Source organism: Ursus arctos, unplaced genomic scaffold (genome assembly GCF_023065955.2).
Source record: "Ursus arctos isolate Adak ecotype North America unplaced genomic scaffold, UrsArc2.0 scaffold_23, whole genome shotgun sequence".
NCBI lineage: Eukaryota > Metazoa > Chordata > Mammalia > Carnivora > Ursidae > Ursus > Ursus arctos.
This window is the reverse complement of record NW_026622908.1, coordinates 4,275,324-4,301,690: the sequence shown is the minus strand read 5'-3', so window position 1 is coordinate 4,301,690 and position 26,367 is coordinate 4,275,324. Positions and strand designations below refer to the sequence as shown.

Here is a 26,367-nt window from a genome sequence, read left to right as displayed (position 1 = left end):
ATTTTGTCTTTGAGATTAAAGAGGTATTAGTTTGATCTCACTAAGTGTGGGATATTTTTATCTGCTGTGTTGTATACATTTTTCGAGGTGAATTCTCTGTTATCCTTCCTAGTTCTTAATATTTTTTTGCTAATGTGCAGAACTGCATTATATATGAAGAGATGAAAAGTGAAAATAAGCTATTGTTTGCTTTATAAGAGGTAAATCATCAATGAGGAAAACTAATAGTACTTTTTCATTCCTGTTGTTTCATTTCAGAAATAACAAACGTCATAGCTCTTCTTGATATCTATACCATTAGTAACTTTTTGGTGCTCTTCTTAGGTAGACCACAGCAATATTGGTTGTCTAAGTGAAAAATATTAAAGAGAAATAGAAAATAAATACCAATATATTATTTGTTTTTAATGGAAAGAAATCCTTTGAACTTATTTTTTTTTTTTTTAAGATTTTATTTATTTGACAGAGAAAGCACAAGCAGGGGGAGCGGAAGGCAGAGGGAGAGGGAGAAGCAGGCTCCCCACTGAACAAAGAGCCTGACGTGGGGCCTCATCATTGTCAGGACCCTGGGATCATGACCTGAGCTGAAGGCAGATGCTTAACTGACTGAGCCACCCAGGTGCCCCCTTTGAGCTTATTTTAACCTCAGTCATGGAAATTCTGCCCAAGGGAAAACAACTTATTTTTAGGGACCTCTTGTTCTTATGCACTGAGGATACTTCAAAAATATACGCAATTTGACTTTTTAAAAATGGTATTCTTTGAGTCAGTATTAAAATAATTGGGAAGTTTTAAAAGCTAACAACCAACAAGTATTTGTTGAGATACTACAGTCAGTTCAGGAAAGATTCAGAAGTTTGTCAGGGTACCGTCATGGAATGCTTAAAATCCACATAAGGAACAATTTGAGGACAACAGGGCACCAAAATGTGGTAGTGAGCTGTAGTAAAATTAGAGTTCAAAGAAGGAATCAGTATAAACTGAGTGATAATGAGACTTGAGCTAATCCTTGAATGATTAGGTAGATTGATGGACATTCCTGCCTGGGACTTTCTGGAGATAACCTTGACTAGGTTTGAAGGTGGAGCTCTATGAGTAGTATTACTTTCCCCAATTGACAGATGAAAAGAAAAAAACAAAACACCTTAATAAACTTGTCCAAGACCATCCAATCTCAATGGCAAACTTAAAATTTATAAACAAGTTTCTCATTCTGAATTTTTAACATTTTCAGTAACTTATTGTACATTTTAAATACATATAAGGTAGAGAAAACAGGAATAATAAACCCTTCTGTACCCATCTCTCAGCTTTAGGTTCTATCAACTCATGGCTAGTTGTGTTTCATCTGTGCTTCTACCTACTCTCATCCTTTTTTTGGATCTTGTGTATTTTATTTAGGGATATTTGAGCAAAAGAAAGCCAGACTAAACACTGGCTTAAGTTAGAGGTTTCTTTTTCCTACATGTAAGTTCACAGATAGGCAATGCCTGATGTGAATTTATTGGCTTAAAGTTGTTAGGATCAAGAATTTGATTTTCTTGCTTTTTCCCATGGTCACAAGATGGCTTACTGTAGCTCCAGCCATCATGTCCACCTTCCAGACAAGAATGAGGGAGAAGGGAACAGAGGGAAAGGGGTTTCATTTACATTAGGGAATTAAATTTCCCAGAAATTTCCAGCAGGTATCTGCTTATAAATCATTGGCTAGAACTATGTCATATGGTCTTCTCTGGGTCATAAAGACTAAGAAATATAGGTGGGCACATTGCCACCTCAAACAGAATTGGGGGTTTAAATTTGTAAAAGCAAATGTCTCAATCTGTTTAGGCTGCTATAATAGAATACCATAGATTGGGTGGCTGATAAATTTATTTCACCTGGCTCTGGAGGCTAGAGAGTCCAAGTTCAGGGTGCTGGCACATTTGATATCTGGTAAGGGCTCGCTTCCTCGTTCAGACAACTGTATTTCTTCTGTGTCTTCACATAGTGGAAGGGGCTAGGATCTCTCTGGGGTCTTTTTTATAAAGTAGTAATCCAGTTCATGAGGGCTTTACCCTCAAGACCTAATTACCTCCTTACCTCCAAATACCATCACATCGGGGGAATACATTTCAGTGTATGAATTTTGGGAGGACACAGACATTTCGTCTTTAGCAGTAAAGAAATAAGCACATTTTATTGGTTCAGTTTTTTTTTTTTTAAGATTTTATTTATTTATTTGACACAGAGAGAGGCAGCAAGAGAGGGAACACAAGCAGGGGGAGTGGGAGAGGGAGAAGCTGGGATCACTCCCTGAGCTGAAGGCAGATGCTTGACGACTAAGCCACCCAGGTGCCCCTATTGGTTCAGTTTTTGTGCATAATTTTAAAAAGTTGTCTTGTGTAAATTTGTGTTTTGTTCTGTTCACATTTTGGAATTCTGCATTTTCAGGTTTTTTCTTTCATTTTATTTCTTCCACTTTTCCTTACTGGATTTATTTATCCTTATAAAAATAAATTTCTTGAATTCTAAAAGTGATAATTTCTATATATGCGTGCTTACCATTGAGGTTTGAGGATTTGGTGGGCATTGCCTTATGGTTTCATTTCCATCTAATAAACTTGAAGGTAATTTCTTTTCTGAATTTTCTTTTGAACGTAAATTTGGTATGTATAGCACTGTTGGTATAAAGAACAAGACAAGGAAGCTAATCTCAACATGGATGGACTTCAGGGTGCCTATGTTCCCTGTGGCTTAAGCAAGTGCATACAAATTAATTAGTTAAAAAATTACTGAACTTTGTTTCTTTCTGAGTAGTTGTATAGTTAATACTTGTATAGAGGAGTTTGTAGCTTGCTGAGAGGTTAAATATCATTTCATTTGAAGTGTGTTTGGCCTGAATTGCAACAGCTTTCTTTAAATTATAAATTATAAGAGTTTTTGCTACTTAAAAAGGGAAAAAGAAAGCACGTTTTCTGTACAACTAACATTAAAATGGCTAGGTTGACAATATGCTTAAAAGCCCCTGAATATTTGAATTGGGTTGAATACAACTATTTAAAACTCAGATCTGCAGTCTGCTCAGGTTGCTAAAGATAAACACATCATACGTTCAATATCAGACTTTGCCGCAAGGTTTCATTCCCACATACAAGTACGCATGCTCCTTTCTTCTGAGACTGCGTGAAGATCGAGCTTTACAGTTCCTTTTTAAGTCACTTCATAGTCCCAGCAGTAGTTTAGAAATAGAAAAGTTTGGTTGCTTCAAAGAATAGTTTTTGAGTGGATTCTTTAAGTACAATATTTTTTCTTTGATTTTAAAGAGAAGCTTTACTGTCCAGAATGGGTACACAATAAAATATCGAAAGGAAAAAAGAAAGTTAGCTGCATCCTAGTTTTCTAAAACCTGGCAAGCTGGCACAGCTAGAATTAGCATTACAGATGGCATTTGGCAACATAGCTACATATCACTAAGCCCTCATCTCCTGAGTTTTCTTCAGCCTGTCTATCAATTACAATATCCAATCGCTGCACAGAGATGGAGAAATGGGATGATCACAGCTCACACGATGCTGTTCGGTTAGAAACGTCAGTGCTGCACAACCCACGGCTGAGTCAGTGTCTGTGAGAAAATGAACTGAATTAATATATAGAGGGGGTTGTATCTCTGAACATTTACAGCCTAAATAACTGCAATAGCATTATTACACAGTGGAGGGAGGAAAGCTAGAAGTCGTCTATAGACAGGGGAGGTAGGGGGAGACTGGGAAATTTTCTGATTGTTCAGAGGAATCTTGGAAGATGATGGAAATATCAGATGTGCTAAAGTTTCCTAGTAATGCCCAAGGATGGTGACCTGGCTTTCAGTGCTGCATTGTTTGAAAAAGCAGAGTCCCTTTATACTCTGATTTCAGAATTTTTTTCTTGCTTTTGTGTGTCTACCTTGGCATATACTAAAGTAAGGTGTGTATTCATTTATTACATGATATCACTGGGTTATAATTCTATACATCTATGATTATGAGAGAGATTGAGAAAGATATGTTTGGCCTTTGTTTCATTATGATCATTTACTTTTCTGAATGAAAAAGATCATATGTCTTGATTGTCAGCTTAATGGCAAGTTATTTAAAATAAATGGAGTGTATTTTTATTGCTTTCATGGGTTTGATGCTTTGTTTTTTATTTCATTTAAAGTCTTAGAATCTTCATGTAACTTGAGAATGTATTATGTTTGGTATTGTTTTTTATGAATATCATAAACAGTTCAAGGAAAGACTAATTTAAAATATTTTTAATATATTTGAAAATTAAATTCAAGGTAGACAAATGAAATAGTTGAAATAATTTTCTAAAGAAGAGGGTAAATGTATTTATTTTTGGATGAATGAATGATTAGTTGAACCACTTATATGCAGTAGTATTTTACAGAACTGAATGTATTTGAATGATGAATTTTAACTGGTTAAAATGACTTTTTTTCTAGTCTCTTAGAACCTAGACTCTGAATAGATGATCTAGATGCTGCCACTGAGCTAGAGAGTAAATTAGATAAGTTTTTGGATTATTGCAAAATGATTTTCAACCAGAGAGAATTTCTAAATAAAGATAATTGTTCTTGCTATGAGATTTTAAATCTTAGCAGGTGACATTGCTTACTTTATTTGGAAATTTTAGCTTAATATTAAGCACTTCAACTAATTTTTTTCTTTTGTCTTCATTATTCCTGTCCTACTGACCCTTCATTTTGTAGGGATTTGGGGGGGAATATTCATTTTAAAATTATTTCATTTTTAATGTTTTTAAATAGTTCATAAGAGCCTTTCCTTGAAATAACAGGAAGTTCTTGTGGTTTCCCCCCATTTAATTTCTAGAAGTTCGAATGGTCATCTTCATGGTTGTCACAACTTATTTATATGTTTAGGCTAGCTGGTGGTATCTTGTATTGGCTTTTTTTGTGGTTTGGTATCCAGAAATGTTTTTCTAAGCTTATTTTAGTAATAGAGTTATAAAAGAAATCTCAAGCTAGATCTTATACTTGATAGAGTATTTTTCTCTGGTTTTGATGGTTCTTTTAAAATAATATTGCCTGTTTTATTGTAAAAGTGATACATATTCATTACATGAATTTGATAAATACAGAAAGCACGTAGAAGAAAACAAATATGTTAAAATATTTTTCTTTTGATCATAGCTTATTTTTGCATATAACCTATTTTTTGTGTATGTATAAAAATATAAAATCACACATATTTAAAAGTGGTTTTGAAATATTACTACTGTATGTAGTTATATAACCCATTTTTTATACTTAATCATGAACAACCCTTATGTCATGAAATAATCTTCTGTAACATAATTCTTAAGAACTGTGTAGTGTTTTATATGTATATATTTTGTAATTTGCCAATTTGAGTTTTTCTGATTTTTGATTAGAGAAAAGATCAGCATGATTCCACAGGATAAATTTCTCTAAAAAAGGAAGAATGGCTCAGGGAGTTAAGTAAAAATTGTAATTTTGATATTTTTTGGACAGAGAAAGATCGTTAGTGTGACTACACAATAAACTCTTTAAAGATATGCACTACTTTTAAAACAAAGCAAATAGCTAAGATTGCCATAATAAAATATAGAAAATAAATCTTTATAACAATTAGGAAAACAATGAGCTGAGACTTTTTAAAAAATGCTAAGACCAACCAAAAGGGTATATAAGATATACATTTAAAAGGTTATAAGGTTACAAGATTACATTTAAAAAGGTAATCAAGGGAAGTGTAATAATAATGCCTGTAATAATAATGAAGGAAGAAAAAAAATCCCTTAGCTCTTATTTAGAAGCTTCTTTGTTAAAGAGAAAGAGCAAACCACCACCACCACCAATAATAACAACAAAGCAAGGCATTGCTACAAGGACATAAAAATCAACAGGGGTATAGTGATGAAGAATGCATCTAGTTAAATGAGTTATCTTCTGGGTCAGTTGAAACCTCTTACGTTTATAAAAGGAACTGCCTGTAAAATTTTAAACTTATTGGTATTATTTGTGATTTCTAAGGATTTTAGGAGAATACCAGAAGTACTAAAAGATGGGAGCATTCTAGGTCTGATTTTGAGAAAAGTAAATTTTAGAACAAAAAATGAAAAGGAAGAAACTTGAAGAAAAATAGGTTAAACTTGATCCAGAATGGGTTTGCTAAAAATAGACTGTCAGAGCAATTTTCTGATGCAGTTGGTAGACTAGTAGCAATATAATGTATTTGGACTTAAGCTTAGTTTTTGGTAAAGTCTTTTTTCTATATTCTTGGGTATATGGTGAAGGAAAAAATTAGCTAACTGTAAGTTGTTTCTGTTAATCAACACAGTTTTGATTTTGAATGACCCTACCCAAAAATACTGATCTTGGAAGGTGGCTTTGTTCTTTGTTTTGTCTCATTGCATGTCTGGGGAAGGCAAATTATCAAATTATAGGGGGCAGTGAAGAAAGAAGGATAGGAAATGATAAACTAAATGATTCAAAACGACCTCTGAGTTTGTATTGTTGGACTAAGTTTAAATGAATTTTTTTTGGAGTATACATAAGGCCTGAAAAACATTCATATAAAGTTAGCATGGCTTTGCAACATCACACATGGAAAAGACCTGGGGGTGTTTTTTGGCAGTAAATTTGATATAAAACAAAAGTACAATATGGCTGCCATCATTCCATTTTTCTCACCCACCCTCCCTGCTTAAAAAAGAAAAAATCACAATTAGTGGAAAAGAAGGCTAGAGCCACTCTACTGTACAGCAAAGTATTATTGTCTTTAGTTCTGTGTATATTCAAAGGAAGGATGTGAAGAAGGTGGAAACCTTGTAAGCTTAAGGAACTGAATGGGAGGTCCTGGGAGCAGTTCTGATTGATATTAAGGAATTTCATTGTAAGAGGCATCTTCAAATTGTGAAGAGTTACCCTTTGGAAATGACACTAGACTTGGTTTGAGTCAGACTCGTTTGAGGTGGAAAGCATGAGCTCTGAAATTGAACTGCTTAGTTCACATCTCAGACCTGCCATTTAATTTGCTATCAGATTTTAGGCGAGTTCCTTAGCCTCTAAGCTTCCCTTTTTCTCAACTGGGGATGGTTTTGAGGATTAAATTAAAATATATGTAAAGTGCTCAGAATTGTGCCTGGCATGTATTAAATGCTCAGATCTTAGTGTTGTTAATATAGTTATTTGGCCCTAGCAGTTAGAACTGGGGCAGTGGTTCTCAAGTAGAGGCGTGATTTTGCCCTTCATTGGGCTTTGGCAACGTCTGAGGACATTTTTGGTTAACGACTGGGAGGAGAGAGTACTACTAGTATCTAGTGGGTGGAGGCCAGGGGTGCTACTAAACATCCTACAATGCACAGGACAGCTTCCCACAACAAATAATTAACTGGTCCAAAACCCTGAACTAGGGGCAGAGGACAAGATTTAAGTAAGCTTTAATGTTAAGAAGAATTGTCTAAGAGTCAGAGCTTTCCAAAGATTGAACAGAACTGTTAAAAAGAAAAAACCAAGTTACTCTTCCCTGTCATAAACAGCAGTAGGTCAGCCAATTCATGGGGACTTGATAGATGAGATTCAGAAATTAGATAGGTGTTTGGATTACGTGTTCTAAAAGGGTTTTCCTAAACTTTGATTCTGTGTTTCTATGAGTACTTCTCAGGATACTTAGGTATATTGAATGACCAGTATCAAAGGGCTTCTGATGCAAATGCTTTCATTCTTTACTTTTATCAATCTAATTTAGTTTAGCAGAGTAGTTTAGATTTTTAATTGTTTTATTGCTTAAAATTTTGGTATGAGGATATAAGAGGGAATTTAATGGAATAAGTCAGTTTGTGTTTTCAAAAGGCCATTTGGAAATACAAGTGACTGTTGGATTGCTATTTCTCTCTAGAAACATGTTTTGTGAAACTAATTCATTAAAATATTGACTATTTGTTATGTATTTCTAAAACTAAATCTTGTAGCTCATATCTTTTTTTCCACTGGCTTATTCCCCCCCCCTTTAATAAGTAATAAGTAGGATAGATGCTCCAAAAGTTTTTTAAAAGTAATTACAAATTTTTGAATCACCTTTAAATGTACGTGATTATGTGTGCATTATATTATTCTCAATCATGAACAGCAACTTGCACAAAGTACTTAGTAAATATTTGTTGAATAAATGACTAATCAGTAGATGCAAAATGTATCTGACCATTAATTTAGATCTGTGGAGCTTTTAATAGTAGTTAGCTATATATATATGATCTGTTCATTATTTTAGAGAGAGAGTGCACATGTTGGGGGGTAGAGGGGGAGGGAGAGAGAGAATCCCAAGCAGACTCTGCTGAATGCAGAGCCTGATGTGGGGCTTGATTCCATGACCAACAAGATCATGACCCAAGCCTAAATCAAGAGTCCCAACGCTCAACAGACTGAGCCACCCAGGTGCCCCTGGTGGTTAGCTATATTTTAAAACTACTTTATAATTTTCTATGGTAGGGAGTTGCTTGAGACTGTTAAGTATATAGTGATTTCCAGTTCCCAAATTTTTATCTCTAACCTGGACCTTTCCCCTGAACTTTAGACTTATGCGTCTGACTCCTTATTTGACATCTGCATTTGGATGTTGAATAAACCTCTCACTCTTTACAAATCTCCAGTATACCTACACTTTCCAAACCTAATCTTTCCACTCTCATTCTCATGCAGTAAATGGAACTTCCATTTTTATAGTTGCTCAGACCAAAATAATAGAGTCATCTTTGACTCCTCTCTCTCACCTCCTACATTTAATCTCTGAAATTTCAAAGTCTTATTCTCCAAAATGTATAGTCTAGTCCACTCTGCTACGTGCATTGCTACGACTCTGGTCCAAGTCACTTTTAGCTGTCACCTGAATTATTTGCAGTAGTCCCTGAATTGGTCATTTGATTCTGCATTTGCATCCTTCCTTAAGCATTCTTTTAAGGCCCTTCATAATCTGGTCCTAGTCTTGTTTTTCTGACCTTTTTTTTTTTTTTTTTTTTTTTAAGGTTTGTTTGAGAGGGCTGTGAGCAGGGGGCAGGGGCAAAGGGAGATGGACAAGCAGACTCCACACTGAACACAGAGCCTGATGTGGGGCTCGATCCCATGACCCGAGATCACAACCTGAGCTGAAACTAAGTTGTATGCTTAACTGATAGCACCACCCAGGTGCCCCTGAGCTCATCTTTTAACATTGTCTTGCTTTCTGTGCTTCAGCTATCCTGGCCTTCTTGAATGCCATGAAAAGTCCAAAGATTACTCTTACCGCAGGGTCTTTGTATCCTCACATATTCTCATAGTTCTATTTCTCCCTTCCTTAGATCTTTGCTCAGACATCTTCTCAGACAGTCCCACCTTCACCATTCTATATAAGATAGAACCTCATACCTCAAAATGAGTGTCTGTCCTCTTTACCCTGCTTCATTTTTCCTCATAGCATCTATTACCATATAATATTTAATGTATTTATTTGTATATATTCTGTGTTTTTTTCCCCCCTTGATTGTATTAATTTTGAGGGCACAGACTTTCTTGGTTATATCCATCAGAACTAGAATAGTAAATGGCATATGATTTGTGTTCAGTGATTTTTTTTTGTAGATTGAATGCATGTTAAAACAAATTTTTAGGATAAAGGATAGGAGAGTAAGGGTAATTTTAGTCATTATAGGGTTTAGTTGTCACTGTATGTTGTAAGCACCTGATACCTACTGATGAATTTTAACTATGCTTTTTTTTTTAGAACTGAAAAAATTAACAGTATAACATTTAGATATTATAACTTCAATTCAGAGACTCCTCAGTTTGGAGAGATGCTTGCCTAGCAACATCTTCCTTTATTAAAAAAGGCCAAAAGCTAAAAGCAAAGGAATAGACATTTTGATAGTTAAAGAAACCTTTAGGTCCTTTGCTGTTTGCATGAAATTAGTTTTTATTAGTTGAGAAAACTTTACCCTGGTAATAAAACATTAAATCTTTGCCCTTAAGGGGTACTTTTCTGTCAGAATTTTTAGGATCTAGGTCTTCATTTGACTTCACAGAAAAGATGCTCTTAGAGTGGTCATGCAACAGTATATGAAACTTTTTTTAATTCAAGTATAATTAACATACAGTGTTATATTAGTTTCAGGTTTACAATCTAATGGTTGAACGATGCTGTATATTTCTCACTGCTCATCAAGATCTTCTCCTTTATCTATTTCTCCTATTCCCCCTCCCCACCTTCCCTCTGGCAACCACCAGTTTGTTCTCTGTATTTAAGAGTGGGTTTTTTTGGTCTCTTTTTTGTTTTTGTTTGCTTTGTTTCTTAAATTCCACACATGAGTGAAATCATATGGTATTTGTCTTTTCTGAATAACTTATTTCACTTAGCCTTATACCCTCTAGGTCCATCCATGTTGTTGCAAGTGGCAAAGTGGCAAGGTTTCATTCTTTTTTTATGGCTGAGTAATAGTCCATTTTTTGTATGTGTATACCATATATATACACCACATCTTTACCCTTTCACCTATCAGTGGACACTTGAATTGCTTCCATATCTTGGCTGTTGTAAATAATACTGCAATCAACATAGTATTGCATATATCCTTTTAATTAGTGTTTTCATTTTCTTTGGGTAAATACCCAGCAGTGGAATTACTGGATCATAGGGTAATTCTATTTTTAATTTTTTGAGGAACCTTCATACTGTTTTCCACAGTGGCTGCACCAGTTTACATTCCCACCAACAGTGTACAAGGGTTCTTTTTTCCATGGAACTTTCTTGCTGCTGCGACTGCTTCTGCCTTACTTCAGTTGCTGACATATCTGACGATGGGATTTTTAAGGAGAAGAGAAAGATGTTAGGGTTTAGGACTAGTATTAAGACTATTCTTGGGCTATATTTCTTGCTGTAGTTGTCTTTAGTGGGAAAATCTGGGATTTAAGTATCATTTAAAATATTTCTATGGAAAAAAATTGATCAAACCACATACTTACAGTTGACTTTTGAGAGCATAGCTCAGTCCTCAGTTGAGAACTGCCCTTTTCAGTAATTAGCCTTTGTTCCTTGGAGAACTGATCATGTATTAAGCAGAACAAAAAGCTTGTAGAAAGGCTAGTTGACAAAAAAGGGAAAAGATGAGAGAAATTTCTGTTAAATCTGTCGGAAATAGATTTAGAAGTTTGATAGCATTTCTTAAATCATCATGACACTTAACATAAGAATAGGAAACATTTTCTGTAAAGGGTTGAATAGTAAATATTTTTGGCTCTGTGGACTACACAGTCTGTTGCAGCCACTCAGTTTTGCCATTATAAAGTGAAAACAGCCATAAATAATGTATAAATGAATGGCCATAGTTATGTTTTAATAAAGCTTTATTTACAAAATCAAGTAATGGGTTGCATTTGGTCCTCAAGCCATGGTTTTGCATCTCTTAAAACCTTAAAAATGCTTATAAAAAGCATATGCAAATTAAGTGCTTAACAATATATTAATATGAAATCATTTAAAAGTGTTAAAAAAGCTAAAACATAAGATATGATACTTTTTTTTTTTTTTTTAAGATTTTATTTATTTATTTGACAGAGATAGAGACAGCCAGCGAGAGAGGGAACACAAGCAGGGGGAGCGGGAGAGGAAGAAGCAGGCTCATAGCTGAAGAGCCTGATGTGGGGCTCGATCCCATAACGCCGGGATCACGCCCTGAGCCGAAGGCAGGCGCTTAACTGCTATGCCACCCAGGCGCCCCTGATACTTCTTATACTAATAAAAACAGCTTAATTTTCCCCAAAATAAAAATAGGAATTTAAAATACTGCTTTTTAAAGGACTAATGGATAGGAACATCTAACACAAAATTTACAAGGATACTCATCTCATTTTTAAGAAAAAGTAGGTTATGGGGCACCTGGGTGGCTCTGTTGGTTAAGTGTTTGCCTTCAGCTCAGGTCATGATCCCAGAGTCCTGGGATCAAGCTCCGTGTCAGGCTTCCTGCTCGGTGGAGTCTGCTTCTCCCTCTCCCTCTGTGATCTCTCTCGCTTTTATTCTCTCAAATAAATAATAAAACCTTTAAAAAAAAAAGTAGGTCTTAAAACATTGATTAAATGTTTAAAACAACTAGTAAATTTGTAAAGCTCCATATCTCTCTGTGTGTGCGCACACACACACAGAGTAATGTTTGACAAGGAATAAACAACCAATGAAGGGAAAATGCTTAGATATTATATATACCCTGAAACTTCAGCTAAATTCAACAAATATTAATAAGGTGCACCAGTTATGATGTTAGTTGCTGGAAGTGTTTAAAGATAAGTAATATAATTCCTCAAACTAGGAAAGTGCTACCACGTAAGGTTGTATCATGTGTATTCTACATAAGGGTGTCATATATAAGTGAATATGATTCACTTGGTAGATATTTTGCTTTTGTGTATTTGTTACAACTAGTGTCTGTTTGATAGTAGCAGTGCTTCCTAATATCAGTTACTTCTGGAAATTTTTCATGTATAATTTCTCTCCATTTTCTCTGTTCTCTCTGAACATATGTTGTTTGAATGTTGACCTGATTCATTATTTTTCTAATTTTCTCATCGTTTCTCTTTTACTTTCTGTTCTTTTGTCTTTTATTCCCAATTTTATCTTTCAGTCCTTCTAGTAACTTTAAAAGCTTCTGCTGTTGTGTGTTGAATTTCTAAGAACTCTCAGTCTCTCTCTTTTTTTAAACCGTATCCCTCCTCTTATGGGAATAATATCTTTTCAAATCACTGAGTTTATTAAATATAGTTTTGCTTTTTTTGTCTCTGCATTGTCTTGCCTTTTCTATGTTTATTAAACTTCCTTTTGTGAAATAGTTTTAGATTTTACAAGAAATTGCAAAAATGTGCAGTGAGTTCCTGGGTACTCTTCACCCAGCTTTCCTTAATAATAACATCACATAAGTGTAGTACATTAGCAAACAAGGAGATTGACATCGGTACAATATACAATACTATAACTAAACTGTAGAAATCAGTTTTTATATGAACTTTTTTCTGGCATATATTCTGTGATATTTTATCAAATATATAGATTTGTGTAACTACCTCCACAATCAGGTGCTGTTGCCATCACCACAAGCAAACTCCCTCATGCTGTCTCTTTAGAGCCACACCCTTTTCCCCCACTTTTAACCTCTGGCAACCCTTGATTTGTTCTCCGTCAATCACTATAATTTTGTCGTTTTGAGACTGTTACGTAAATGTAATCAGATAGTGTATAAATTTTTGGGTTTGGGTTTTTATATCATATAATGCCCTCATATCCGTTCACATTGTTGTGCATATCAGTAGTTCTTATTTCTGAGTACTGCTCCATTCTGTGGATGTACCACCGTTTATTTATCCTTTCAGAGAATGGCATGGCTTTTGTTACATATTTTGCAGTACTGTTGGACTTTTAAAGTTCTGTACATATTACTTTACTATTTTTCTCCCCTGCAGGAGTTTTTTAGTTTCACCGAACAAAATGAAAGAGACCCTTAAATTTCTCTTCAGTCCTTAGGAGCTTGCCTGCCATTGGAATCTGTTGCCATAATCGGAAATTTTAAACAAATTAGGTGGCAAGGTCATAAGCAAAAATTCATACAAAATGAATATTCTGAAGTTTGATATAAATACATGTTTGCTTTTGAGAGTGAACATTTTAGTAAGATTTAAGTATTTTTGGTCAATCAACTGCCTCTTGATTGACCGCATGCTTCAAAGCATGATTTTGAAGTTAAGTGAAAAGTTGGTGTAAGATAAATCAGAAGCATTATTAGGTTATGAAGTTCCAAGATTTAAAAATGGAAATGTTTTGTTTTGGCAGGATTTGTGTTTAAGGTTGGTTTATTTATGTAACTAGAGGTGCTGTGAGTGATATTTCTTATTGATGAAAATTGTGATTTTAGAGGAGTCATGATTAAGGATTCTGATCTTGGGTTTCTGCAGTAACTTGGGTAATACTGATCCGTGAGGTTTTCACGTGGTGTTCAGGTGGAGATGGTAGTTGTTTTTAATCTTATTGTAGAAAGGCTTTTGGTTTCATGAGAACGTGAACCATGTTATAAGAGGGAATGCAAAAATCTATGTTGGCTAGTGAAAGAGAATTTAGGATTTATTAGGAGAAGATGGCATGACTTTTATTAAGTGTAATTGAAATGACTGACTAGAAACTTCCTGGGAGGATAGCCTTAACTTAAGCAAACCATGTTTTAGCCAAGAGGCCAGTTCTGGTGTAGAGTTTGATAAGTTTTGATGTAGGTACGCACTCATGAAACTTCACTGAAATCAGGAGGTGTACATACTCATCACACCCAAAAGTTTCATTGAAGTCCCCCCCCTTTTTTTTAATGTTGAAGTGTAATTAACATAAAATGTTATGTTAGTTTCAAGTGTAAACATATTGATTCAACAATTCTATACATTACTCAGCGCTCACCAGGAAAAGTGTAGTCACCAAACATTAATACTACGATATTATTGACTATAATCCTTATGATGTACTTTCCATCTCTATGACTTATTTTATAATTGGAAATTTGTACTTAACGTAATCCCCATTATCTATTCCATTCATCCCCCTTACCCACATCCCCTCTGGCAACCACCGGTTCTTCGTATTTCAGAATCCGTTTTTTTTTTCTTCATTTTTTTTGTTTATTAGATTCTGCATATAAGTGGAATCATATGGTATTTGTCTTTTTCTTTCTGACTTATTTCACTTAGCATTGTACCCCCTAGGTTCATTCATGCTGTTGCAAATGATAAGATCTCATCCTTTTCTATAGCTATATTCTATTATAATATGTATACTACATTTTCTTTTTTCATTCATCTGTCAATGGATACTTGGGGTGCTTCCATATCTTGGCTATTGTAAATAGTGCTGCAATAAACATAGGTGTGTATATTTTGGAATTAGTGTTTTTGTTTTCTTCGGGTAAATATGAGTAGTGAGATTACTGGATCATATGTTGTTTGTATTTTTAATTTTTTTGATGAACTTCCACCACTGTTTTCCACAGTGGCTGCACCAGTTTATATTCCCATCAATTGTGCAGGAGGATTCCTTTTTCTCCACATTTTCACCAACACTTGTTATTTCTTATCTTTTTGGTTTTAACCATTCTGACTGGTGTAAGGTGATACCTCATCATGGTTTTGATTTGCATTTCCCTGATGATTAGTGATTTGAGCATCTTTTCATGTGTCTGTTTACCATCTGTAGTCCTCTCTGGAAAAATGTCTGTTCAGGTCCTCTGCCTATTTTTTAATCAGATTATTTGGTGCTTTTTGGTATTGAGTTGTCTTCATACATTTTGGATATTAATGCCTTATCAGATATATCATTCACAAATATATTTTCCCATTCAGTAGGTTGCCTTTTGTTTTATTGATGGTTTCCTTTGCTGTACAAAAGGTTTTTATTTTGTTGTAGTTTCAGTAGTTTAATTCTGCTTTTGTTTCCCTTTCCTGAGGAGACATATTCATAAATCTGTTGCTAAGGTCGGTGTCCAAGAGATTATTGCCAATGTTTTCTTTTAGGAGTTCTAATCCATCTCACATTTAGGTCTTTAATCCATTTTGAGTTTACTTTTGTGTATGATGTAAGAAAATGGTTCAGTTTTATTCTTCTGCATGTAGCTGTCCAGTTTTCCCAGCACCATTTATTGAAGAGGCTGTCTTTTCCCCATTGTATATTCTTTGTTGTAGGTTAATTGATCACGTAAGCATGAATTTGTTTCTGAACTCTCAGTTCTGTTCCATTGGTCTGTGTGTCTGTCTTTGTGCCAGTACCATACGGTTTTGATTAATATAGCTTTGTAGTATATATCTTGAAGTCTGGGATTGTGATACCTCCACCTTTCTTACTCTTTTTCAAGATTGCTTTGGCTATTCTCAGTCTTTTGTGGTTCCAAACAAATTTTAGTATTATTTGTTCTGGTTCTATGAAAAGTGGTGTTGGTATTTTGATAGGGATTACACTGAATTCATAGATTGTTTTTGGTAGTATGGACATTTTAACGATACTAATTCTTCCAATCCATGAGGATGGAATATCTTTCCATTTGTTTGTGTTGCTTTCAATTTCTCTCATCAGTGTTTTATAGTTCTCAGAGTATAGGTCTTTCACCTCCTTGGTTAAATTTATTCCTAGGTATTTTATTCTTTTTTGTGCAATTGTAAATGGGATTGTTTTCTTAATTTCTCTTTCTGCTACTTTGTTATTAGTGTATAGAAATGGAACAGATTTCTATATATTGATTTTGTGTCCTGCAAGTTTACTGAATTCATTTATTGGTTCTAAGAGTTTTTTGGTGGAGTCTTTAGGGTTTTCTGTATGTAGTATCATGTCATCTACAAATGATGAGTTATACTTCTTCTTTACCAATTTGGATGCCTTTTATATCTTTTTCTTGTCTGACTGTTGCATCTAGGATTTCCAGTACTATGTTGAATAAAAGTGGTAAGAATGGATATCCTTGTTCCTGATCTTAGTGGACAGGCTCTCAGTTTTTTGATCATTGAATATGATGTTAGCTGTGGGTTTTTCACATATGGCTTTTATTATGTTGAAGTTTGTTCCCTCTAAGCCTGCTTTGTTGAGAGCTTGTATCCTGAATGGATGTTGTATTTTGTCAAATTCTTTTTCTGAGATGATCATATGATCTTTATCCCTTCTTTTTTTTTTTTTTTTTAAGATTTTATTTATTTGACGGAGCGAGAGACAGCCAGAGAGAGAGGGAACACAAGCAGGGGGAGTGGGAGAGGAAGAAGCAGGCTCCCAGCAGAGGAGCCTGATGCGGGGCTCGATCCCAGAGACCTGGGATCACGCCCTGAGCCGAAGGCAGACGCTCAACAGCTGAGCCACCCAGGCGCCCCTATCCCTTCTTTTTTTAATGTAATGTGTCACATTGATTTGCGAATTTCAAAAGACCCTTCCATCCCTGGAATAAACTATACTTGATTGTGGTGAATTACTTTTTTAATGTTTTGTTGAATTCAGTTTGTTAATATTTTGTTGAAGATTTTTTTCATCTGTGTTTATCAGAGAAAACCTATAGATTTCTTTTTCTGCAGTGTTTTTGCCTGGTTTTGGTATCAGGGTAATGCTGGTCTCGTAGAATGAATTTGGCAGTTTTTCTTTCTCTTCTATTTTTTGGAATAGTTTGAGAAGAATATATATTAGCTCTTCATGTTTGGTAGAATTCACCTTGGAAGCCATCTGGTCTTGGACTGTTGTTTGTTGGGGGGTTTTTGATTACTGATTCAATTTCATTACTAGTAGTTGATCTGCTTAAGTTTTCTGTTTCTTCCTGGTCTTGGAAGATAATATGTTTCTAGGAATTTATCCATTTCTCTTATGTTGTCCAATTTGTTGGCACACAGTTTTTCATAATATTCTTTTATAATTCTTTATATTTCTGTGGTGTTGTTATTCTTTCATTTCTGATTTTATTTCAGCCTTTCTCTTTTTTTCTTGAGTCTGGCTAAAGGCTTATCATCAACGTTGTTTATCTTTTTGGGGAATCAGCTCCTGGTTTCATTGCTCTTCCCTATTTTTCAATCCTCTATTTTATTTGTTTTTGTTCTAATCTATATTATTTCCTTCCCTCTGCTAGCTTGGGGCTTTGGTTGTTCTTTTTCTAGCTCTTTTAGTTGTAAGGTTGAGTTGTTTATTTGAGATTTTTCTTGTTTCTTGAAGTAGGCCTGTGTTGCTATAAACTTCTCCCTTAGAACTGCTTTTCCTGTGTCCCAAAGATTGTGGACCATTATGTTTTCATTTTCATTTGTCTCCATGTATTTTTTTTTATTTCTTCTTTGTTTTCTTGGTTGACCCATTCATTGTTTAGTAGCATGTGGTTTAGCCTCCATGTATTTGTGTCCTTTTCAGATTCTTTCTTGTGATTGATTTCTAGTTTCATACCATTGTGGTCAGAAAAGATGCTTGATATGATTTCAGTCTTCTTAAATTTATTGTGACTTGTTTTGTGGACTAACATGATCTACCTTATAGAATGTTCCATGTGTTCTTGAAAAGAATGTGTATGTTGCTGTTTTTGGATGGAATGTTCTGTATATAACTATTATGTCCATCTCCATCTGGTCTAATATGTCATTCAGTCACTGTTTCCTTGTTGATTTTCTGTCTGATCTATTATTGATATAAGTGGGGTGTTAAAGTCCCCTATTATTATTGTATTACTTTCAATTTCTCCCTTTATATCTGTTAATAATTGCTTTATGCATTTAGGTGAATCTATGTTGGGTGCATAGATATTATAATTGTTATACCCTCCTGTTGTACTGATCTCTTTATTATTTTGTAGTACCCTTCTTTTTCTCTTGCTACAGTCTGTTTATTTCTTATTATTTTTTGCTACAGTCTGTTTTAAAGTTTTTTTTGTTTGGTGTAAGTATTGCCACCCTGGCTTTTTTTTGTACTTCCATTTGCAGGGTTTATGTTTTTCCAGCCCTTCACTTTTAATCTGTACGTGTGTTTGAAGTGAGTCTCTTGTAGGCAGCATATAATAGGTCTTGTTTTTTTATCCATACAGTTATTGGATTGGAACTGTTAGTCCATTTGTATTTAAAGTAATTATTGATAGGTATGTACTTCCATTTTGTTCATTGTTTTCTGGTTGTTCTGTACTTCTTCTCTGTTCCTTTCTTCTTCTCTTATTCTCTTCCTTCATGATTTGGTGGTTTTCTTTAGTGTTATGCTTAGATTCCTTTCTCTTTATTTTTTGTGCATCTATTATAGTTTTTTGGTTTGTGGTTACCATTAGGTTCATATTATAACATCTTATGTATTTAGGTGTTTATATTAAGTTGATGGTCACTTAAGTTCGAACATACTCTAAAAGCACTACATTTTTACTCTTCCCTCCACATTTTAGGAATGTGATGTCATATTTACATCTTTGTATTTTGCATATCCCTTGACTGATATTTGTGGATATAATTGATTTTACTACTTTTGTGTTTCAGCCTCCTTACTGATTTTATTATATGTTTGCTTTTACTATGAAATTTTCTCCTTTCATCATTTTCTTGTAGTTACGGCCTTTTGAAAGAATTCTCCTTGGGGTCCTTTGTAACTCTTTGCTTCTGCCTCTTTCAGCCCCCATATCCCATGCCCATACAAGCACCAGTGTTTTTTCTGACACTGTACATTAGTTTGTGTTTCCTAGAACCTGATATTACTGTGTTCTTTTTTGGGTGGTATAGGGATCTAGCTTCTTTCACTCAGCATAATTTTGAACTTTATCCATGTTGTAATTTGTGCTAATAGTTCGTTTCTCTTTTTTTGTTGAGTAGTATTCCATTGTATTTGTTCACCACAAATTGTTTATCCAGTTACCTGTTCATAGACATTTAGGTTGTTTCTAGTTTGGAGCTGTTACAAATAAAGCAACTAACAATGTTTGTATCTTTCTATAAACATATACTTTTATTTCTTGGGTAAACAGATAAGATGGAATGGCTGGATCATATGGGTAGCATATATTTAACTTCCTAAGAAACTTTCTTTTTTCTTTCTTTTTTTTTTTTTTTTTTAAGATTTTATTTATTTGACAGAGAGAGACAGCCAGTGAGAGAGGGAACACAAGCAGAGGGAGTGGGAGAGGAAGAAGCAGGCTCCCAGCGGAAGAGCCCGACATGGGGCTCGATCCCAGAACTCCGGGATCACACCCTCAGCCAAAGGCAGACGCTTAACGACTGAGCCACCCAGGCGCCCCCCTAAGAAACTTTCCAACTGTTTTCCAAAACCGTTTTTAAAGTGGTGGTACCATTTTACATTACCATCAGGAGTATGTGACAGTTTCATTTCATACACATATTCATCAACACTTGATACAGCCATTCTTTTTAGTCATTCAGATAGATGTGAGATGGTGTTACATTGTGGTTTTGATTTGCATTTCCTTAATGAGTGATGATGTTCAGCATCTTTTCATGTACTTATTTTTCTCATCTTTTGTATCTCAAATTTTTTGCACATTGAGAGTTCTTTATATTCTAAATACACGTTCTTTATTGGCTATGTGATTTCATTCTCCTAACAATGTCTTTTGAAGAGCAAAAGTTTTTAATTTTTTTAAAGATTTTATTTATTTATTTATTTGACAGAGAGAGAGAGAGCGAGCATACGCACGAACACAAGCAGGGAGAGCCGCAGGTAGAGGAAGCAGATCTCCCTGCTGAGCAGGGAGCCTGATGTGGGGCTCAGTCCCAGGACTCTGGGATCATGACCTGAACCAAAGGCAGACACTTAACAAACTGAGCTACCCAGGCACCCCAAAAAGTTTTTAATTTTGATGTAGCCCCAGTTCATCAGTTTATTTATTTACTTATTTAGTTTTGGAGAAGGGGGGCGGGAGAGAGAGAGAGAATATGACTCTTAAGCATGCTCCACACCCAATGTGGGGCTCAGTTTCACAACCCTGAGATCATGACATGAGCCAAAATCAAGTTGGATGCTTAACTGACTGAGCCACCCAGGTACACCTCATCAATTTATTTTTTAATGAATTCTGCGTTTTTTTCTCCTCAAACTTTATAATTTTAGGTTTTAGATTTCAGGTTGTGATCCATTTTGAGTCCACTTTTGTGCATGACACAAACTCTCCTCCCCTCACCTGCAAATTCCCCTTCCCCAGGTGTTGGAGGTGGAGTGTACATTGTATATCTGTTTGTTTCAGCACTCTTTGATGAGAAGACTCTTGAATTGACTTTGAGTCCTTACTGAAAATGACTTGTATATATGTGTGTGGGCCCTTTTCTGATTCATTGATCTAGTTGTCTGTCATTATGCCAGTAGCACACTGTGTTCTTTCCTATATCTTTATAATAAGCCTTGAAATTAGGTTGTGTTAGTGTTCCATATCTGTTCTTTTTAAAAAGTTATTTAGGCTATTCTAGGTCCTTTGCACTTCTGTATGAATTTTAGAATCAGTTTGAGTAAGAAACCTGCTAAGTTTTTTGGAATTATATTGTGGTTTTTTAAAAGATTTTATTTATTTATGAGAGAGAACCAGAGCATGGGCAGGGGGAAGGGCAGAAGATAAGCCGACTCCACACTGATCGTGGAGCCCCAGGCAGGGCCAACTCCAGAACCCCGAGATCATGACCTGAGCCGAAGTCAGACACTCAACTGACTGAGCCACCCAGGCGCCCCTGGAGTTATATTGTATCTGTAGATCAACTTGGAGAGAATTGCTATTTTAATAATATTGAGTCATTTCACTTGTGAACATGGTAAATTTTTCCATTTATTTAGGTCTTTTTAAATTACTATCAGCAATGTTTTGTAGTTTTTAGCATACCGATCTTCCACATCTTTTGTCAGGTTTATCCTTTCAGTTTTTTGATGCTATTGTAAGTGGTCTTTTAAATTTTTAATTTCTGATTTTTTCTGTTGTTGCTAGTATAGTTGACCCTTAAGCAACATGGGTCTGTACTGCATAGGACTACTTATATGTGGATTTTTTCAATAAATATACATAAATAGTACTGTAGATGTATTTTCTGTTCCTTACGATTTTCTTAACGTTTTCTTTTCTCTAGCTTACTTCATTGTCAGAATACAGTATATAATATAACACATAAAATATGTATTAACTGTTTATAGGTAAGGCTTCTGGTGAACAGTAAGCTATTATAGTTAAGTTTTGGGGGAGTCAAAAGCTATGTGCAGATTTTCAGCTGTGCAGGGGTTGGTTCCTCAACTCTTCCATTATTCAAGGATCAACATATGTATATGGAAATACAGTTGACTTTGAATACTGATCTTGTATTCTGTAACCATGTTAAACTCATTAGTTCTAGTAACTTTTTGTACTAGAGTCTACAATCAATGATTGTATTGTCTGCAGATAAGGATGGTTTTACTTCTTTTCCAATCTGGATGCCTTCTAGATCTTTTTCTTGACATATTGTTCTGGCTAGAATCTATAGTACATTGGTGAATAAAAGTGGTGAGAGTGGACATCCTTGTATTGTTCTTGCTGTTAGCTGGAGAGTGTTTGGTCTTTAACCACTAAGTACGATGCCGGCTGTAGGTTTTCCATAGATATCTTTCATCCAGTTGGTGAAATTTCATTGTATTCCCTCTTTGGTAAGGATTTTTTTTTTTTTAATCAGGAATGGATTTTGTATTTTGCCAAATGTATTTTGTATGTATACTGAGATGCAGGTTTTTTTTGCATATTTTAAACAAAATTTTAATTAGTCAAATAGATATGCATATTCTGAGGGATGTCTATTTGTGGTTATCGTATAAAGTCTTTGGTTTTGGTACGCATAGAATGAGTTAGGAAATATGTATGTTGTCTTCAGTTTTCTGAAGGAGTTTATGTGGAATTGATATTATATCCCTCTGAAGTGTAGAGTTCATCAGTGAAGCCATCTGGGCCTGGAGTTTTCTTAGAGGGGAGGTTCTTAACCACAAATTCAATTTCTTTAATAGAAATAGAGATATTCAGGGGCACCTGGGTGGCTCAGTCAGTTAAGCATCTGACTTCAGTTCCAGTCATGATCTCAGGGTCCTGAAATGGAGCCCCAAATTGGACTCCGAGCTCAGCGGGGAGTCTCCTTGTCCCTTTCCTTCTCCCTCTGCATGTGTTCTCTCTCTCTCTCTCTAATAAATAAATAAAAATCTTAAAAAAAAATAGAGCTATTCACCTTTTCTGTTACTTCTTGAGTGAGTTTTGGTAGCTTGGAATTTGTCTAGTTTTTCTAAGTTGATGAACTTGTTTGCATAAAGTTACTTATAATACTCTTTTATTACTCTTTTAATATAGGCGACCTTTGTAGTGGTGTCAGCTTTCTCATTTCTAATATTGGAATTGGTATCTTCTCAATTTTTCCCCCCAGTCTGGTTAGAGGTTTATAAATTTAATTGGTTTTTTCAAAGGATCTAGGTCTTGTTTTCATTGATTTTTTTTTTCCCTATTTTTTTTCCTGTTTTCTATTATTTTGATTTCCATTCTGATCTTTGTTAGTGATTTTTCCATTTTGGATTTAATTTCGTCTTTGCTTAGTTTCTTAAAGTGGAAACTGAAGTTATTTATCTATTTTTTTTAGAACTTTCTTTTTTTTCTAACATAGGCACTTAATGCTATAAATTTCCTCCCTAACTACTGCTGTAATGTCATGCCATCCTACAAATTTTGATTAATTGGGTTTTTTTACTTGAAAATTTTCCATTTTCCCTTTTGCTTGCTTCTTTGCTCCATGTGTTATTTAAAAGGTGTTAATTTCCAAATATTTGGGAAATTTCCATATATCTTTCTGTTACTGAATCTTAATCTAATTCCATTGTAATCAGAGGACAAATTTTGTATGTTCGAATTCTTTTAAATTCATGGAGACTTGTTGCCAGAATATTGTCTGTTTTGGTAAATGTTTTGCGTGGATGTGAAACAAATGAGTTGGTTGCCCTTACTGGGTTAAATGTTTTATAAATGTCAGGTAAGGCAGTTGATAGTGTTGTTCAAATTTTATTCATCTTTCCTGATTTTCTGTCTATTTGCTCAATTAAGTATTACAAGTATTGAAATCTCAGGATGATTATGGAGTTCTTGTAATTTTATCAGTTTTTGTTTCATGTGTCTCGAAGCTCTGTTATAAAGCAGAAGAACTTTTGGGACACGCTTTTAATGAATATATCCCTTTTTTTCTTATGAAATACCTTGGTAATATTCTTTGCTCTGTGGTCTATTTTGATATTGATATTGCTACTTTTGCTTTCTCTTGACTAGTGTTAGCATAGTTGATCTTTCATTATCTTTTTATATTGAATCTCTTTGTACTTTTATATTTGAAGTGTGTTTCACGTAGGCAACATATATAGTTGGGTCTGACTTTTGTATCTAGTCTGATAATCTCTACCTTTTATGGGTTAGGCCACTTACATTTAATGTGATTATAGATACGGTTAAGGTTAAGTCTGTCGTCTTGCTGTTTATTTTCTATTTGTCCCATTTGTTTTTGTTTCCCCATCCTCTCCCTTTTTCCTTTGCCCTCTTGGATTAATTGTATCTTCTTCTTCTTCTTCTTTTTAATGATTTCATTTTCCCTTCTTTGTTGGCTTTTTCCCTGTAATTCTTTGTTTCCTTAGTTTAGTGATTGCTTTAGGGCTTATAATACACATCTTTATCAGTCTACCTTCAAGTGATATTGACACAAGAAATGATTTAAGAGCCACAATAGTGTACTTTTATGTCTCTAATCCCAAACTATGCTATTATAGTTATATGTGTATAAGTCCCATACTGCATTGTTATAATTATTGTTTAAATCTTTTAAAGAGATTTTTTAAATATTTTAAACAGATTTTTAAAAAATTTTTAAGATCTGTTTAAATCTTTTAATGAGATTTAAACAATTAAAAAAAAAACATAGATCTTCCCACATAATTACTATTTCCAGTGTTCTTCATCCCTTTGTGTAGATTCATATTTTCATCTGGCATTACTTTGTCTTCTCACTAAAGGGCTTCCTATAACTCTTCTTATAATGCTGGTCTGCTCCTGATGAATTTGTTCATTCATCTTTGTGTGTGTGTGTGTGTGTGTGTGTGTGTGTGTGTGTCTGAAAATGCATTTCCCTCTTTATTTTTGAAGGGTGTTTCACCTAGATAAAACATAGGTCACAGGGTTTTTTGTTTTGTGTTTTGATTTTTCTTAAAATGTGGAATTTGTGTGTGTTACATGTAGTTTTTATTATATTTCAAGACATGATTCAAATATTTTTTCTTTTCCTTTATAGACTCCATTTAAACTTGTATTAGGGCATTTGAAATTGACCTGCCCCTCACTCATACTCCATTTATTTTTTTGATAATGAATACTGTATTTATTTTGGATATTTCCTCTTGCTGTGTCTTCAGATTCACAGATCTTTTCTTCTGTTAATGTATAATCTTCCATTAATTCCATTCAGTCTATTTTTTCATCTCAGATAGCATTTTTATCTTTGGAAGTTTGATCTGCATCTTTTTTATCTTCTATATTTCTATATAACCTTTTGGAGGAATATGATTATAATGACTGTTTTAATGCCTTTGTTTCTAATTCTGAGACATGCCAGTTCCAAGTTGATTTTGATTTTTTTCTCTTACTTGTGTATTTTACCTTGTTTGGATGCTGGATATTTTTGTTTTCCTATAAATATTCTTGAGCTTTGTTTTAGGATTCAGTTTAGTTACTTGGAAACAATTAGATTCTTTTCAGGTCTTGCTGTTAAGATTTGTTAGATGTGACTAGCACAGTGCCCCATCTAGGTCTGATTCCCATTTCAGAGCCACGACCCTGTAGATTCTTTCTCCAATGCCCTATGAATTATGAGGTTTTCCAGCCTGCTGGGGGGGAATAAGTCCTATATGAGTCCTGGTCACCATATCTTCTAGTCCTTTGAGTTGGTTCTTTCTCCAGCCTTATGTAGTTTCCTCAAATGTATTTGCTGATTGGTACTCAGCTCCATATTCTAAGAAGACTCTGCAGATCTCTGAAGTTTTCTCTGTGCTGCTTTCTCCTCTCTGGTACTCTTTCCTGAGAACTCTAGGCACCTACTATTCCCAAGCTCTCCAATTCGGTATCCTTACCTGAGTCTATACCAGGTTCTGCCTGGGTTTCACCTCCCTTTTTACTCTGGAAACTCTCTTAAGATAGTGATTTGGAGGAAAAAAAAAAAGTAATTTGGAGCAGTTGTTGGGCTTATCTCATTTGGTTTTCATCTTTCAGGGATCACTTTCTTTGCTGATGTACTGTGTCTTGGAAACCATGTTTCCATTTATAATGTTTTATAAATTTTGTCCATTTTGGGTGTTTTGTTTTCAGATAGGAAAGTAAATTTAGTTCTTGCCATTCTGTCTTGACTAGAAGTAGATGTTGGGGTTGATGTAATCTTCATCTCCTTACCTGTCCTCAGTTCACGGATCTCTGACTCTTTTAAATGTAACATGAAGCAGACTTAGCCCCTCTGAACTTGCATGTCCTCATTTTCTTTTACAAGTATTAATTATTTTTGCCCTTAGAGTGCTTTTCTGGTCTAAAATTATTTAATTAAATAAAGAAGGACATAATTAGTCTTCCATGACATCTGATTTTGAAGGTCTGATTCAGAGTACATTCCATTTGGGAATGAAAAGAAAGAATGGAAGATGACACTTTTTGCATTTATTTAAAATCTAAACAGCTTAGAGGTGAAGCCAGTATTTTAGCAGGATGAATGCTTAGTAGCATTTAATGTTTCAGTTACAGAGGTGTCTGGTAGAATAACGCCATTTCAATTAATCAGTCTCCTTGGCCCTTACTCATACTGAACACTTGTCCTAC

The 26,367-nt window shown here is 34.7% G+C and overlaps 1 protein-coding gene across 4 annotated transcripts in view; it reads left to right on the top strand.

Moving 5' to 3' along the window:
- The window catches only part of BTBD10 (BTB domain containing 10), a 73,887-nt gene that overhangs the window by 24,192 nt on the left and 23,328 nt on the right, over positions 1 to 26,367 (top strand). The window contains exon 1 of one of the 4 annotated variants that reach the window (XM_026486821.4): positions 479 to 3,945. The exons of the other annotated variants lie outside the window; for them this stretch is intronic. Coding sequence (XP_026342606.1) covers positions 3,821 to 3,945 — 125 coding nt within the window. The 5' untranslated portion in view covers positions 479 to 3,820. Of the gene's footprint in view, positions 1 to 478; positions 3,946 to 26,367 lie in introns of those variants that run through there. 4 annotated transcript variants of the gene reach the window in all.